This window comes from Pleurodeles waltl, chromosome 1_2, assembly GCF_031143425.1.
Source record: "Pleurodeles waltl isolate 20211129_DDA chromosome 1_2, aPleWal1.hap1.20221129, whole genome shotgun sequence".
Classification (NCBI taxonomy): domain Eukaryota; kingdom Metazoa; phylum Chordata; class Amphibia; order Caudata; family Salamandridae; genus Pleurodeles; species Pleurodeles waltl.
In genome coordinates, this window is record NC_090437.1 from 43,566,060 (window position 1) to 43,581,693 (window position 15,634).

At 41.4% G+C, this 15,634-nt stretch overlaps 1 protein-coding gene across 9 annotated transcripts in view; it reads right to left on the bottom strand.

Annotated features, from left to right (window-relative positions):
• Positions 1-15,634, bottom strand: part of PTPN13 (protein tyrosine phosphatase non-receptor type 13) — a 1,045,801-nt gene that overhangs the window by 622,801 nt on the left and 407,366 nt on the right. For all 9 annotated transcript variants that reach the window (XM_069236135.1, XM_069236143.1, XM_069236122.1 and 6 more), the window contains exon 9: positions 7,596-7,674. In XM_069236135.1, coding sequence (XP_069092236.1) covers positions 7,596-7,674 — 79 coding nt within the window. The remainder of the gene's footprint in view (positions 1-7,595; positions 7,675-15,634) is intronic.

The following is a 15,634-nucleotide window of genomic DNA, read 5'->3' on the forward strand; positions in this document are numbered from 1 at the left end:
AAGTATCACCTACATATCAACGATCTTCTTTATTGAGCAGAGGGAAACGTCCCCTCGCTGTGCAGACAGCACTCTCTCTCTTGCAGATGTTCTTGCCGTAGTACACACACTCAACTCACAACTGGCAAGCTGTGCTCCCCAGTTTTTGGATACCCTGGCGAAAGTTTGGAGCAACCATTATCACGAATAGAAGTCTGCAAACGTTTTTACTAGGCAGTACATTGTGAGTCTTTCAAGCAAATGCCTGTTTTGTGCCAGTGCATTTGGTGGGCTCTTCCCTGCACATACACGAGCACTAGTGGCGCTCTCCTCTCTCCACTACACCGCTGATTCCAGTGACCTTACTGGTACATCTCTGCATCGGCCTCAATGAGCTGACCCTCAAGTGTGGGGTAATATTAGTGCAGTTTGAAAAACCTGCAAATTATTTAACACACTGCATTATCCAGAGGATTCAACAGCTATAACAGTGGCAAAAAATATACACGTGTGGGTGTGTGGATAATAGTTTAGCAAGATAATTGGCAGGAGCAAATTGTGCATAAATCATTACATCACGCATGTCAAATATTTTCTATGCAAGCGTCACAACTGCACATTTAATGAGAAATGCTGAAACTATGTCCTCATTTCTTAATTTAGCCTCTCTTGCGTCCTGGATATAAGGAGAAATGTAAAATTTTTCGTATTTTAAATAACATTATTATAAAACTACAAAAAAACATTTTAGTGAAGTGAAAAATATACGACACCCAGCTCTAGCAGAAGGTAACACCCACACAGGGCATCTTTTGAATTAATTATTCCATCGCCACTATTCAACTCCAGATGACCAATGACTGCTTCAAAGTAGGGTTTGTACTTCTAATCGAGGCCAGTAAGCATTCCAAGTTCCTGAGACAGTTTAATAAAATGAACAGAGATGGCTTTACACCTAAGTTCATCAACAGCACCAAATCCCGGAGCTTCCAAATTAAAAGATAAAAAAAAACAACAGCCGTAAAACTAACACTGCCAAATATCCGCCATCACTAGCTTAGCAATATGAAGCCATTGCTTCCTGAAGGTGATATAAGATAAGTTGTCCAGGCCTAAGCGGGGGCGTAGCTTGGTCAGTAAGAGTGGGCGGGAGTGAGCATCAGATTTTCCAAAATTCACGCTGGCATATAATATTAAAACACATTATACGACAAGTAAGGCACAGGAGAAGGGCTAACCGGGCAGAAGAAAAGGAAGACAAATGCGAATTGGTAGGGGTAGTAAGTGAGAAACTAATATTTTTGAAGACTTTCAAAATAGAGAGGGGGAGAGAGAGAGTGCGTTTTTTCTGTGTGTATGGAAAGATTCCTGGTGAAATCCGGCAGACACCTCACCATTTCCGACTGCAAGCACCTGTCCCAGAAAATATATTCATTGGGGGATGTAACATCCCAAACACCCCCTCAGCACCCCCTCCCCGAAGCAACGCCCCTGGGCCTAAGGCCTATCCCACCAAAAAAGCAAAAAAGAAGGCAACCCGATGGTTGGTAGTAGCTCTCATTCATCATGCAGTGGCACAACACAAAGGTTTTCAGAAGTCTGGCCGCATCACTCAGTGACCTTCGCTGGTACCGCGCCTACCCGCATCACTTAAGACCTGCTGCACTGGTTAACAAGCAGTAAATCCTGGCGCTCCCCAACACCTGCTCTCTAAGATAAAAAAAAAAAACCTTAGACAGACGCACAAGACAGCAGCCAGACTGGATACCAGGAAACGCAACAATGATAAGACCAGACACCAATACATGTCATGCTATATACACACCAAGGTTATGAACTATATTCCATCCAAAATACATGTGGAACCCTCCCGCCCAGGAAGAAAGGAAGGACCGTACGGTCTTCAAAAAATACCTTGCAGAAATGTAACCAAACAGCTACTCAGGCACAGAACGAAGAAGCTTCCCTTCCTCTATAGCAGAGGTCTTCAAACTGGGGGGCGGGCCCCCCTAGGGGGGCCTCAAGTGATCCCAGGGGTTGGGGCGCCAAACTCTGGCCAAAAAAAATATTATACAGATAACATGCCTTGCTTTAAGCAGAAGCATGTTATTGCAGTTTTAAAAAGGTAACAGTACTTAACTGCAATGTTTAAATAGGTTTAGACATATTTAAACATTGCCATCTTTCTAAAATAATTGTGAAAAATTCTGAGGGGGGCCCAATGGTTTTTATTTTTCAACTGGGGGGGGGAGCGGCATTAAAAAGTCTGAAGACCACTGCTCTATAGGCTCCCTGAGTTAACTTCTACTGAATCCCTCTTCTTTTCCGCACCTTTCCCTGGACTAGGTAACACCCCCTCGCCATTCATTCATGCGCCCTTTACTCTACCACAGGGAATAACCCTTGTCTCCGATTTATCCCAGTCTCCTGATCAACACGTTGTTGCTTCATAGCTCGGCTTCAGTTGTACAAATCCCTATACATTCAAAAACAATATTTTCATAAAAAATAAAAATACAAATTCAAAGTCAGGATACAATCCTAAGATCCGAAGCACAAAACCATGTCTAGGTATCCTATACTGACTGTGTCTAAAAACATTTCTGGAGGTTTGGCTTTTACCCCGAAATGTTTCGAGACAGGCTCTGCTTACAAAAACTGCCCCGAAAGAGAAATATTCCGAATAATAACTTAAAATGAACAATGGAATTTTGCAGACGGCATACTTCAATCACAAAAGTTAAATATCGTTCAATTTGTGAAGACCTTGCACAGTAGTAGACGTGGATGAAACCCACCTTTTAGCGCTGAGGTCATTAACACTATTAGAAAGGAAGACATATTAGGCAATAAAGAAGGTTGTGCAATTTATTTAAGTGGTAAAACTGAGCTCCTAAGATGGCTCAGTGAGTAGAACACATCTAAAGGTTACAAATTAGTATTTTGGTAGACAGGCTCAGAACCATATTTTCCAACGCTGGTAAACTGATATTTATGTCCAGAAATAAAATGGCAGATTTATGGTACCCACCACATATATCTGAATGTAATGAGTGAAATTCGAACTTCTTTGACAGCAAGAAAAGTGTTGTCTTCCTTCTTTGAGCCATTCCCTTGGAATTTTCTACATTGTGCTTGACCACATATAACTCTGATTCCTGTTATCTGAGAGGTTCCCCAATAACCCTCCAAACATTTAGTAGTCATTGGGTCGAGCCTAGGTAGTGAGCAAGCGTTGTCTCTCGACATGTTGTAATCTACATCTGTGGGCTTTAACCACGCCCATCTCTTCCATCTGTTCCTTGGCCTGCGTTTCAAAACTCTATTGATTTAATAGGAAAATGCTTCACATTTGTCCTGCGTTGAGGCTGCTTTGTTACCGCCTTGCAGACTAACCCTGTTACATGGATTATTGCACGATCAGCCATATAACTTAGTGTGGCATAGCACATATATTTTTTTTTTTGCCTCGCTGCTTTGCACTGCGTGGTCATATATGGTTTCTTCCTCTTTCTTGTTTTGGGTATGCCGCTGTTTTTCTTGTGATGTCTGAGTGCTTTACATGAGGACGTAAAGGTTCATATAGCGCGAACTTGATCAAAAGGGCGCTTTAATTAACTACGCATTTAGCACGAACCCGATTGGAACAATGCTTTACAAAAATAACACAAAAGTAAACAAAAAAATGCAGTTTTCAACACCAATACCTCTAACTTTAGCAAATGTGAGACCTAATGCACTGCAAAGGCATGTTTTTCAACATAATGAACAAATGCTGCTTTTCAACATATTTACCCAACCTCTGGCCGACTGCGCCGTAAATCAGTCTTTAAATCAGCTTTACAAGCTCAGAACACAACCTTCATCAGAGCACTTTTGGAAATAACTGCGCAGATGGCACACATCTCCAGGAGTGCATTGTGGGTGAGTGCTAAGAGGCACAGGAAGGTGGCTGTTTTCATCAAACAGAATACGCAGATCAGGGTCTACAAGGCTAAGACCACAAACTTCCAACAAAATATACACATTTCCTATAAGGTTTTGAGACAACCATATATAACAGTGCACAACTTCGTGCTGGTTTATTGGTCTGTATATTGGTCCTGATCTTCCAGAGACTACAGCACACACCACACCATCATCAACTTTCCTCTGTGTAATTCCTGTTCTCTGAGGCCTTGTGAAATATCAAGACTTTTGGAACTACAAGATCCTCCTGTTTGGTGGGAATAATAACGGGTGTGCTGCGCCTGTATAACTGAAGCAACAGATTTAGGGGGTTATTACAACTTTGGAGGAGGTGTTAATCCGTCCCAAAAGTGACGGTAAAGTGACGGATATACCACCAGCCTTATTATGAGTCCATTGTATCCTATGGAACTCGTAATACGGCTGGTGGTATATCCGTCACTTTATCGTCACTTTTGGGACGGATTAACACCTCCTCCAAAGTTGTAATAACCCCCATAGTGTTGTGCTGATGCTGGAGGTGCGACGGCGACTCAGGAGATTTCTTTGTGTATGTATGGTTTGTTGAGAAATGACAAAAAAAAACTAAAATATTTACAATTAAAACAAATAGTGGTGTCCTCGGATGAGTGGCTCTTTTTAAAATATGCTCCTACCCAGGTTTCTGTATCTGTTACAAAACTTTTCCCTCCTCCTACCCCATATGTGATTTAAGCTACTTGCAGCAAAGGTATGTAAGCTTTTGTGGCAAACCAAAATCCTAAAGATTGCCTTTCATAAATACATAGTGTATATACAATGGGATGGGCATGGATGACCCGTGTCTGTCTTACTGGGCATCCTAAATTCAAGTAATCAATGACTGGATATTTAGTGGCCACGAAGACCCAAGCCTTCGAACCTGAAGTGTCCTTACATATATAGAGGCTACTATACACAAAGCCCGACTACAGGGCTTCAGCTGTTAGAACCTCATTTGCATCTCCAAACTGGGCAATGTCTTGGCTGGCTCACAAATGAAATCCTTCACAGATCTGCAGGCAGAATTTACGCTACACAAGCCTCATTTTTGTAAATATCTACAATTACGCCATGCCCTAGAGGTGCACCGAGCCACAATGAATGACCTGCCGGACTACAACCCTCTACAACCCACAGTCCTGTTCTGGCCACTGGGTCATGGTGACATCACAGCCTTCTACATACACCCGCTACTTAATGCACCCAATCACTTTGCTCTCCCCTAGGAGTCCTGAGAGAATAGGATAGGCCCCTCAGATGAAACTGACTGGCGAGATGCAAAAATGGCCCGAAAGAGCTGTTCATCTCCTCACGTCTCCACTTTATTGCACTTAAATACCTACAAATGATCTACACTTCTTCCGGCCACAGAATCTTTGCTACATTGTCCAGGATTTTAGAGCTCCTGATTGACTGTACACCCACTCATAGCACTACAAGGTATCTTCGAAAATGTAGATGGTATTAGCAGGGAAAGTATGTTTGTGGGAATGAGCATCATTTGTTAAAAGAAACATTGAAAAGCATTGGAAATCCAACCGAGATCCTTTTCTGGTCTAATGGAGGTCCGCAATGGACCTATGTGCTAAATTGGAGGAGTGGATATATCGGGCACAGGGATGCCCACCAAAACATGGGAAAATCTGGGGGAGATGATGGTCTTATTACGACATGCTTGTGCCTTTACAAAAAATTATGAATCCCTTTTATTGTTTTTAACCGTTATACTGGCATTGCCTGGCAGAATATGCAATGTGTACCTAACGTACCCTTTTAACTTTATGTTGTTTTGTGTAAGAAACTGAATAACAATTGGTTATTGAAAAACATACATGGTGGTGTGATCATGTGACTTTTCTTCAAAATGCCATTGGTAGCATACCTTATCTTTGAACTGCATGACTCTAAGAAGTGGTAGCAGCCTAGTTGAGGGGGTGTTGTGGGAGCTTAACAATGAGTGGTAGTGAACTGATCGCCAAAGAGGGACTGTGTTAAGACAATATGTTTTCCTAAGAAAGCTAACCATTTTAGAAACTGCAATATCACAAATTATTTCCACTTTGCCAAAGACGAGGGAAAAATAGATAGATTCTCCACTTTTATGGTGATGATCGTGCAGAAGATAACTAACATATAGGGAAACTGCAGGCTACTTCCCATGTTTGAACTAAAAAATAAAGCACAGTCCATAACGTTCCTTAATGTGTAAAAAGACAGGCTTATCCACTGGCGCAGAAATGTGGGCAGACCTTGGTCGATTTGCCAATGTCTGCTGAGATTTCACATTCCCTCTCAGTTGTGCTGAGCAGGGCTCTTAGGCCAAGAGACATATCATATTCTGTCCAATGCATGCAAAACTGAGCTGCTGCAATGTCTCTCTCCAAGGTTTTGTAAGAAGTATTTTGCAGAAGGAGTGAAGGAGGAATGAAAGGTGTAGACATGATTAGCTGGCGAAATATCAGCCAATCGCAGACTTAAGTTCTGCATACTTCACAAAGATGTGGGACGGCTCAAAGGTAATGGATGTTGAGTGGATATATATATATATATAGCAAGACTTTCAAGTGCACAATTGTTGTGAAGAGCCGCTTAACTTTACTGGCCTTTGCCACATAAATATTGGATTTACTGCAACAGTCACATATTCTACAATGAGCTATATAATTGGCAAATTTCACACAAAAAATGTTTGTAACTCCAACCGATCAAAAATTACTTAAAAAGGTGGAACATGTGGTGCGGTGGAAGAGCACTTATTAAAACAAGCACACATTTAGCCCATACTATAATGTGTTCAAACAAAGAAATAATGAAACACTACAGTCACAATGTGCTGTATTATGCTTCATAATTTGTTTTTTCTTGCTGCATAATTCGGTCCCCTACTGACATATAATTCCAGTGGCCATGGTTACTGTACAGTCCTATCTGCAATATCGGGGATAAATACGAATATCTTGGGAATCTGTAACATTCACAGCTTGCCAGAAGTTAGTCTTTGAGGACTCAATAAAGCTCAGAAATCTACTCAAAAAAACATTTATGACTTTTAGGCTAGGTGTTTTGGGGCTCAACCCCAAAAGGTCTTGATATGTTGAAGGGCAGGAGTTGGAAACTGTCTGTAGAAGGCAAAAACTGCTGTAGGTCAAATGAACTGGAGTCACAGTGCACAAGTGCCTTGAGATGATATGACGTAGTGCCAACGGAGGGTACAGAGAAGGTGAGGTAGAGTCATTGTGCTTTAAGTGTAGTTAGCTGGAGTCACTGGAAAAGAGTGGTTTCAGGTAGACACATCTTTGGAAGTGGATTTACTGGATAAATACGTAGAGGTCAGATCATATTTCTTGGGTTTAGTAAGCCATATTGAAAAGGCTAGTAGAGACCATCTGTGTGGCTATAGCGAGGACGTCAGACTGCATAACTGCAGAAAGATGTCAAACTTACATATAAAGGAGCCTTGGAAAAGAGACATGGTACAGCCAACAAGCAGACAAACTCCTAACTAAGGCTGGAATGCCACGGAAATGTTCCCAGAGAAACAGAGCTTTACACTGATAATTAGCCTCAATTTCGTTTTTTTTTTTATCTTGCACCATTGCACAACAGGGCAATGTCATACTATTTACCTCTGTCTTTGGCCTGTGTCTTCATGTCCTGCTAAACCACCAGTCGAGTCATATCTCTTTAACCCATCTGCCTTTCTTCCTAAAACACGGAAAAGAAAACACAGAATGTTACCCAAGAGGCACACAGTGCATTATAGATTGCAACCAAAGACCTGCATTATGAGATGGAGATTAAACCAAATGCATTTCATAAAGTGGCATTCAAGCATTCAATAAACCTGTATCACACAATCCAGTCTTGACTGAAAGCATAGCCAACGTTTAAAAAATACAACATAAAAACTGTAAAAACCTGTCTTTCTTGCAAAACATTCTTAGTCAATCCAAGTTTTGAAACTGTTCATATTTACAATAAGGAGGAAAATCGAGCAAATTAAATATTGCCTACAAAAATTAAGGAGCTCCAAATTTGCGAATGCGTGAGGAACATGCAAACTCTCATGATACTGTTGCTCTATGGCGCACAATCTCTACAGGGCATTGCCCTCTTTAATTACTGCTAATCCATTATAAGAACAACAGCATTAAAATACAGTACATTACCTACTTGAATTTTTTTTCTTTTCAGAAACACCTTTCAAATGAAATGAGGTTCAATAATACCCATATAACAGACAATGTCTTGAGCAGCATTTCACGGTGGATGCGAGAGACCCAGGAGAAAACAGTGGACAACGTACAGATTATTTCATGCAGACTTAAAAAGACACATTTCCAAAACAATTAAATGTATTACATAGGAAACTCAGGCCACCATGATAAACACTATGAGGTAGTTATAAATAATTCATTTAGAATGACCAGGAAAGGCCAAGCAAAATGTGGTCCTAAAAGTGAACAGAGTCAACTGATTCAGATCAACAAGCTGCAGTTTCAATCTCTCTCACCAAATCCACAATGTATTCCAACGCAGGGTTGTAGTAATGGGCGAAGCAAATGGACATTTCAAACTGTTATTATTGTCATTAAGAAAATAAACTTTTCATTGCTAAGAGATTTCTCCGGTGCAATGCTCAGAATTCTCTTTAAAACCGAATACACCAATGGAAGCAATCTTCACACAAGAAAGAAAATGATATCTAATTATTATCTTTTAGGGACGAAGACGTTCATCTTGCTTAAAATCTTCCAGGTTAGTATTGTTCTGAAAATGAATTAACAGGCTTCTTGTTGCGTGTGAAGTCATGGGGCATGCGTTCATGTCCTGAAAGCAAAAGGCTCGCGGTGGACAGGGCATTCGGGCAGCAGTTAGTAATTTGCTCTTGGACTGGGCTCCAACCCAGTCCAACGCCCACTAGTGACTTCAGTGTGGTCCTGCCCCAATATCTTCTCTTTGGTTCCTTGCCTGCCCGGCTTTCTGAATACTTCATTATTGTGTTTCATCATAAGCAAGCCTAAGCACCTTCCACAGTGCATAACATCAGTAGGTAAAACTAATCCTGATAGGATATGCATATAAAATCAATTTACAAACCATTTCATCAAATATAAAATATTCAGCTTTACATTATCAATCTCATAAGAATCATACAGAATCGTTCACAGTTTTAAATTGCATTACCTTAGCTCAAATGCACGCCATACTTGCTCCTGCTCTGCTTGTGGGATTTCCGGTAAACATATGGCAGCCATTAATGACCGTAAAAGCCTGTTTTTGTGCCGCTGTGCATCTAGCTAATAATAACTTCAGATCACACCGGCACTAGGTGCTATTACACACACATTGAGGAAGTGAGAACACAGAAGAAAGGATGGAAAGAGAAAGGCAAAAAATAACACAACAGGAGGATCAAATGCTGGATTGCATTCTTTATTTTAAAAGGATGTGTTCGTTCACACAATCTGTTGTTATCTACTTTACAATTTTTAAATTTCATTGTGCACAACTAAAATAATCCGTGCTTCAATATTCAATTCGAAACAATTTATCGTAAGGTTCGGAACAAACACTCGGCGCACAGAGCAGAAGAGCCAATGCCTTAGTGAAATCTGTGCACTATCAATTCTTAATAAAGGATTTTACAAATACATAATTTGTTTTTACTTTGCCACTCCGAGTTTTGTTCGTAAGGATAATCGGTTTACTCCAATATGTTTTAATACCTGAACCCGAATTAACCTATTAAAGAATTCTGGAGCTGGTGGCAGCAAATAATGTTGGAGATCAAAGAGCTTCCAAGTGTGCAAAGACCAGCTGGGCGTCAATACCAACAGAAGGAGATTAACGAGACTCAGTCACTACTAGAATGCACATACTAATGAAACAGACTGAAAACCAAAATGATCCCGTCCCTTTAACAGGCAGTTCCCATTGATAGTTTGGAGTTACTTTTCTTCATCTATGACTGACAAAACAAAATGTTAATTAAATCAACTGGATTGTGAAGTGCGTGGGGAACAAATTTCACCCATAACACAGTCTAACCCGATTAACCTGCAGAGAGCATTTTGACCAAAATCATATCATTGACACATATAGATAAGATTAGGAGACAACCATCAAATCTGCGACTCAAAGTGTATCTGTTGAACAACTGCATCAAAGGCGAATGATTATTCTGCTGGGGCACCTGCAAAGCTTACAATGCAAGTTATAAACCCTAAATTTTGCGTGAGTTAGTGCTTCATTTTCAGAAAGCACATCTTAGACACAGAATAAGGCAAAGATTGCTCATTGTATCAGAGCTGTGCTATCTGAAAATAAAGCACTAACTCATCTGGAGGCGGGCCCTACCTAATGCTCAGAAAATATTGGTAAGGATGGCTAGAACTATGTAACTGTGGTCATCGAAGTTATTGGTGGTCTCTTAAAAATGGTCATGAAGAGGGCTCTATTGTTAATGTCACTATTAGTTTAACTAGTGATAGCTGGGCAACTTTAAAAATGGTATGGCCAAACTATTGGCTCTAAATTCCCCGACTGAGTGAGTGTGACTTCCTCCAGGCAGGGATAAATGTCGTAACCCTTTTGCAACTTTTGCAGTACAATTATTAGGTACACTGTCTATAAAGAAATTGATTTGACAGCTTCTTCAAATAATCCAGGTAAAACACTTGATGTGACCGCCGGCATTTTTCAAGATGCATGTAGCATGTTTCTTCACTTTTACTGCCGTTTTTTTAAATTTTATCATCCTACTCTTCTAAGCAGATTATCAGTCATATATTATCAGTTAAAATCAACTTTCAAAAAGGACTAAAATACACAAACATGATATCAGTCAGTAAACAACAGATAATCATAGGGTTAGAAAGAGGTGATAGCCACAGGTATCAGAGCTATTGCTCATATTACATAGATTTTACAGGGTTAGCTAGATTCATCCAAAAAGTTCCATTACATTTTGGTCATAGACAGTAAGAGTAATACTAATGTCATGTAAGAATTAACAAATCTAGAAGATTGAATTCCTCCAAACAAGATATGAAATTACACTAATCTGTAGTGTTTGCTGAACTTTATGCCTCATATTGTCTCACTCTGTCCTGCATTTTTGCACGTGTGTTGTAGCTCCATTCTTTCACCGAAATTACTTTTTATCTCATTTCTGCCCCTCCCCGCCTTTTTAAATATTCTTCTGTATTTCTGTGGCCATCATTCTTTCATTTTCACGTTCTATCACCAGTAGGTCATTTTATTTGAGCTTGTGCGTATCTCTGTCCAGCATATCTAAATCTTCAGCAGCCTATGAAGGCCTGGTGGGAGCATGACAGCCTGTGGCAGGAGCCCGGGCTGCTTGTCTGGATATCTCATCTGGTCAGCATTTGCCAACTTTGTCAAAGTCCTATGTCCTCCCACCTCCCTCTGTCATCCCCAAGGCCTTGCAATACCTCCAACCAGAAAGTGAAACATCTTACATGCTCTCAGTCACGCATATGCACCCATTCATTTAAACACATGAATAGATTCACAAAAAGAGACTCTGGACAAACATCCATGCACAAGCAGGCATGCTAACCACTTCCCCGAAACCTCTCTTCCTGCTGTCTCAGACCGTTAGTTTACACTGCATGAATGGTGGATGGAAAATAGAGGGACACAACACTCTGCACCCTAATTGGCCAGCTACCATGGTATTTGGCATTACAGAGGCAAACTCAGTCATGGTTCTTGTAGTAATTCTGTCTAGGCCTGAACCCCTTGGTCACATTGGCATAGGGAATTGAAATAGTTATCCATTACTTGGATTTTATATATTTCTGCTGATAAGCTTCAGTGGCTGTGGACTGTGAATTGGTTCTGGTGACTTCATAAACTTTTCTGTTGTGAAATCCCTTACTGATTCCAGCACTCCGGTGCTCTTCAACATTCTGCCTTTTGGTTCTCTGTCTTTGTTCTGCCCAAGTATGAGGAATGTGCCACATACAGTTATGTATAGCTAAAGTTCCAAGGCATGTCTCGGGTGCCTCAGGTTCGGCAGTCTTCTGTAACACAGTGAAATTGGTAACATCTGCCCAATAGATTAGCTCATAGCCACTGTGCAGAAGCATTCTGCTCCCAATGACCTGAAGTACTAATGAGCAACACTCACTATGATAGTTTTGCAACCAAAAGACGGCTTGCACAGTCTTGAAGGAAGGTTGCAGAAGACGGCATCCAAACCACTGGGTTACAGCATTAGAGTACAACAGCCAAATCAATTTGTTCCATTTCCATTTGTGAATTATTGTCTTCTAGGTCATGTTCTGAGCTACTCTCGATGGGCCAGGAGCCAGGCACAGGGACCAATTTTCTCCTGGATTGTGGCTCCAAAAAGAAGTGGTCCTGATATTGGGGATGCAGGTTGTTGAGAAAAGACTGAGGATGCTGGAGCTGTGGAAGAAATGTGGCGAGCATTCTTCATGGGTCATCTCCGGCCTCAAATCTCGGTCTCCCACAAAGGCTCAGTGGAGTTCAGTGCAGGTTCAGTTGCCACTGTTCAACTGATCTCAGGGTACAGCAGTCTTCAACAATTGCTCACAAGTGAGTGTCTCCTTCTTGGAGAATGATCACGATCCACTTTGGCCACGCCGAGCAGACCCGGAGACTTAAGGACACCTTGGGCAGGTTAGGTCTTGGTCTCCAAACAGGCACTTCAGTGGCCAGGCAATACCAGGCAGCGGGGCTCTCATGAGGGCAGGTTACCTTCAGTCTTCATTTTCCCGGTGCAGTCAGAGGACTGGCCACCTTGCTTTTGGTGTCACTTCTGCCCTGGCCCAAGAAGATCTCTATTTTTACAAGTGGCCACTGCAGGGACAGTTATCTTTAGGAGTCCCTCTGGTTTAGCAGGTTCAGTTCAGTTCTCGGTGAGGCCTCATTTTGCTGGGTCCAGGGAGCAGCAGGGCAGGTTTCCTTCAGGTCTGGGCATGACTAGAGCACCAACAGTAGGCACATTCGTCCTCGACAGACTCTTGAGATCAGGAGGTTCAGTCTTTACTTGGCATAGCTTTCCTTTGATAGGTCCAGGGAGCAATAGGCCAGAGCTTCTTCTGCCATCTTGCCAGTCCATCAGTGACCTGAGGACCCTTGGTCTGGGGTGCCACTTTGATGCCATCATCTTGTTTGTGGGAGTGGAGGACTCACTAGCTAAAGAGGCGATCATTCCTACAAGGCTAACCTTCCAACTTTACATCACTTCCTGGGGGGGTTGACCACCAAACAATCCCATAATAACCCCTTTTTATCTGAATGCAAGGTAGTACAAGCCTTTTTCCCCTGTGAGAAGCCCTGAACACAATCCTAGTGTGTGCCTAGCACAATAAAACCACCCTTCCTGGGAAACTGGTTTTGCAACTGTTTTTTCTCCTCTGGATGAGATGCCAGACTGTCTGCCAAATAAAAAGGAGTAGGCAGGCGAAGGTGTGATCGCCATTTGCTTGTGGAAGTTTGCTCGCTGAAGGTGGGCCATCTATGGAAACCACCTGTTGGTCAAACTGTTGGAGAAGGGCACAACTCCAGCCTTCACCAGTTCTTTGTTCTCTGTTCTTGGGAGCGCTTTACACTTCCTAGCAGTGGGCAACATGTTGTCTCAGGTGACAACTGCTGCTAATACACAGGAAAGGCTGCTGAAGTTTTGGGTAACAAAGGGGTGACTTTCTAAAAACCCCTTTCTATTAAAAGTTACCTTGTATTTGATTTCAGCAATGAGTCAGGTCTAATGTAACAATTAGTTTGCTACCTCAGAGCAATATCTTTGGTATTCCCAAATGGAGGCCAATAGTTAATGCAGTGGCTAGTTAAACTCCTTGTCAGCCACTGGGGCCACTGGGACCACCGGTCTTGCTACAGCAAAATAAATTAATTTAGTGCTTTCACTATCAGGGCATCATAAGCACAAAAGGACATGTCCTTCTTTTTAATATTAAGCACCCTGGCTGGTGGGCTAACCAGGCCTTCCCTAGGGGAGACCTATTCATATATTAAAGGAATGATTTGACCTGACATAGGGGTTTAGTTTGCCACATCAAGTTGAATGATTTAAGCATGCCTGGCTAGGCTGCAGCAGTGGGCCTACAGTCACGTTTTCACCTGTCACTGTGGTCGTGACAACTAAGTGCTGAAGTCCAATAGTAACATTTAACTTACTAGCTCTGGGTACCTCTTGTCAATCATAAATTCTTTTATTTGGCTTAAACCTTAAAAGTTGGGTACCTCTTGAATTATATACTAGGGATTCATAAGTAAGTTAAATGAGCCAATTAGATATTAGCCATGTGTACACATACTTTGGGGATCGGAGCACATGCACTGGGGCCAGGACAGCAGGCCCCAGTACACTAAAGAATCACAAAACCAGAAGCATCAGGGGTGATCATACATTAAGAGGTCCTTTCCTACAAGTAACACTTAAGAGGAACAAAAGATCTTCAATTAAAATGTGAATTTAACAGTTTAATATGATGTGAACCTCTGTTTATTTGGCCATGTTTAAAAGGTAAAAATGCCCATGAACAGAATCCAGGATAAGCTCGAACTAGGCTAAATCCTGGGCTACTTTTGAATAGAACCGAAAAGGTTACAGGCTTCTTAGTGCTCATGTCGTTAACATTGTTGATTATAGGTTTCATGCTTCAACACTCAACTTATTTTTAGAAGCGTAAATTCACATTAGAAAGCATTCACAGAGTGAAAATGTTGTATACTCATCTAACACAGAGAGCAAAACTGTAAGTATGCCTTAGCCCAGTGTGGATGATGCTCCCCTAAAAAAAAAAGAAAAAAAAAAAAAAAAGATTTTCTACCAATGAATCATCTCCTTTCAGCAGTGCCTGAGTGAACGAGATGAACTGTGCCTCAGCCACCCAATTCAGAGATCACAGTCATTACTGTAGTCGAAGGGCTTCAAGTACAGTACTATTGTGGAGGGCCAATGCAATCTTCGAATATTTAGCCTCAAATTACTTCCATGTTTAAAATAGACATAAATTGTGGCAGGAGGGGATAACAGTACAGTTTTAGGCCATGATTAACAGGATCATAGAAGCATCTTTGCATGGCTCATTAAACTTCCCAGGGGCACTTTCTGTAGTTTGTGCGTTAATATAGCACATTTTCAAGTGTGTAAACTAAGAGAGATTATCTGTGAATAACATTCCAAAACATTTATATTGTTTAACAGCTTGTTTCCTTTTTTATAACAGTGTGTTGTGAGAACGGAGCACTAGTCTAAATGAACACTAGCTAGCCCTTAGGTATTGGCTACATTAATACTTAGTTTGTTAATTTCAAAATAAGTACACTTTCTTAGTTATATCTAAAAAAAAAGCAAAGTCGTCAGCATATAATAAAACGCTAACATGAGATCTCAAGACTTTGGGGAGCACCTTTGGAATTAGCTAAGGATCCTGCTACCTTTTGCCGAATGGATTATCATTTGAACCCTTTGGTGATATGTTTAGCAGAACTCAGCCCTGGTGTGAATGTAGGTATGTCTGGAGCTGGTCCTTGTAGTGGTGGTGACGACAATGCCAAGGACATGTTTTGAGGTGGCACTGATAAGGGGGCTGAGTCCAAACTGGAATGGCATGGGCAGCAAAAAACGATGGATTTAGGACCAGAT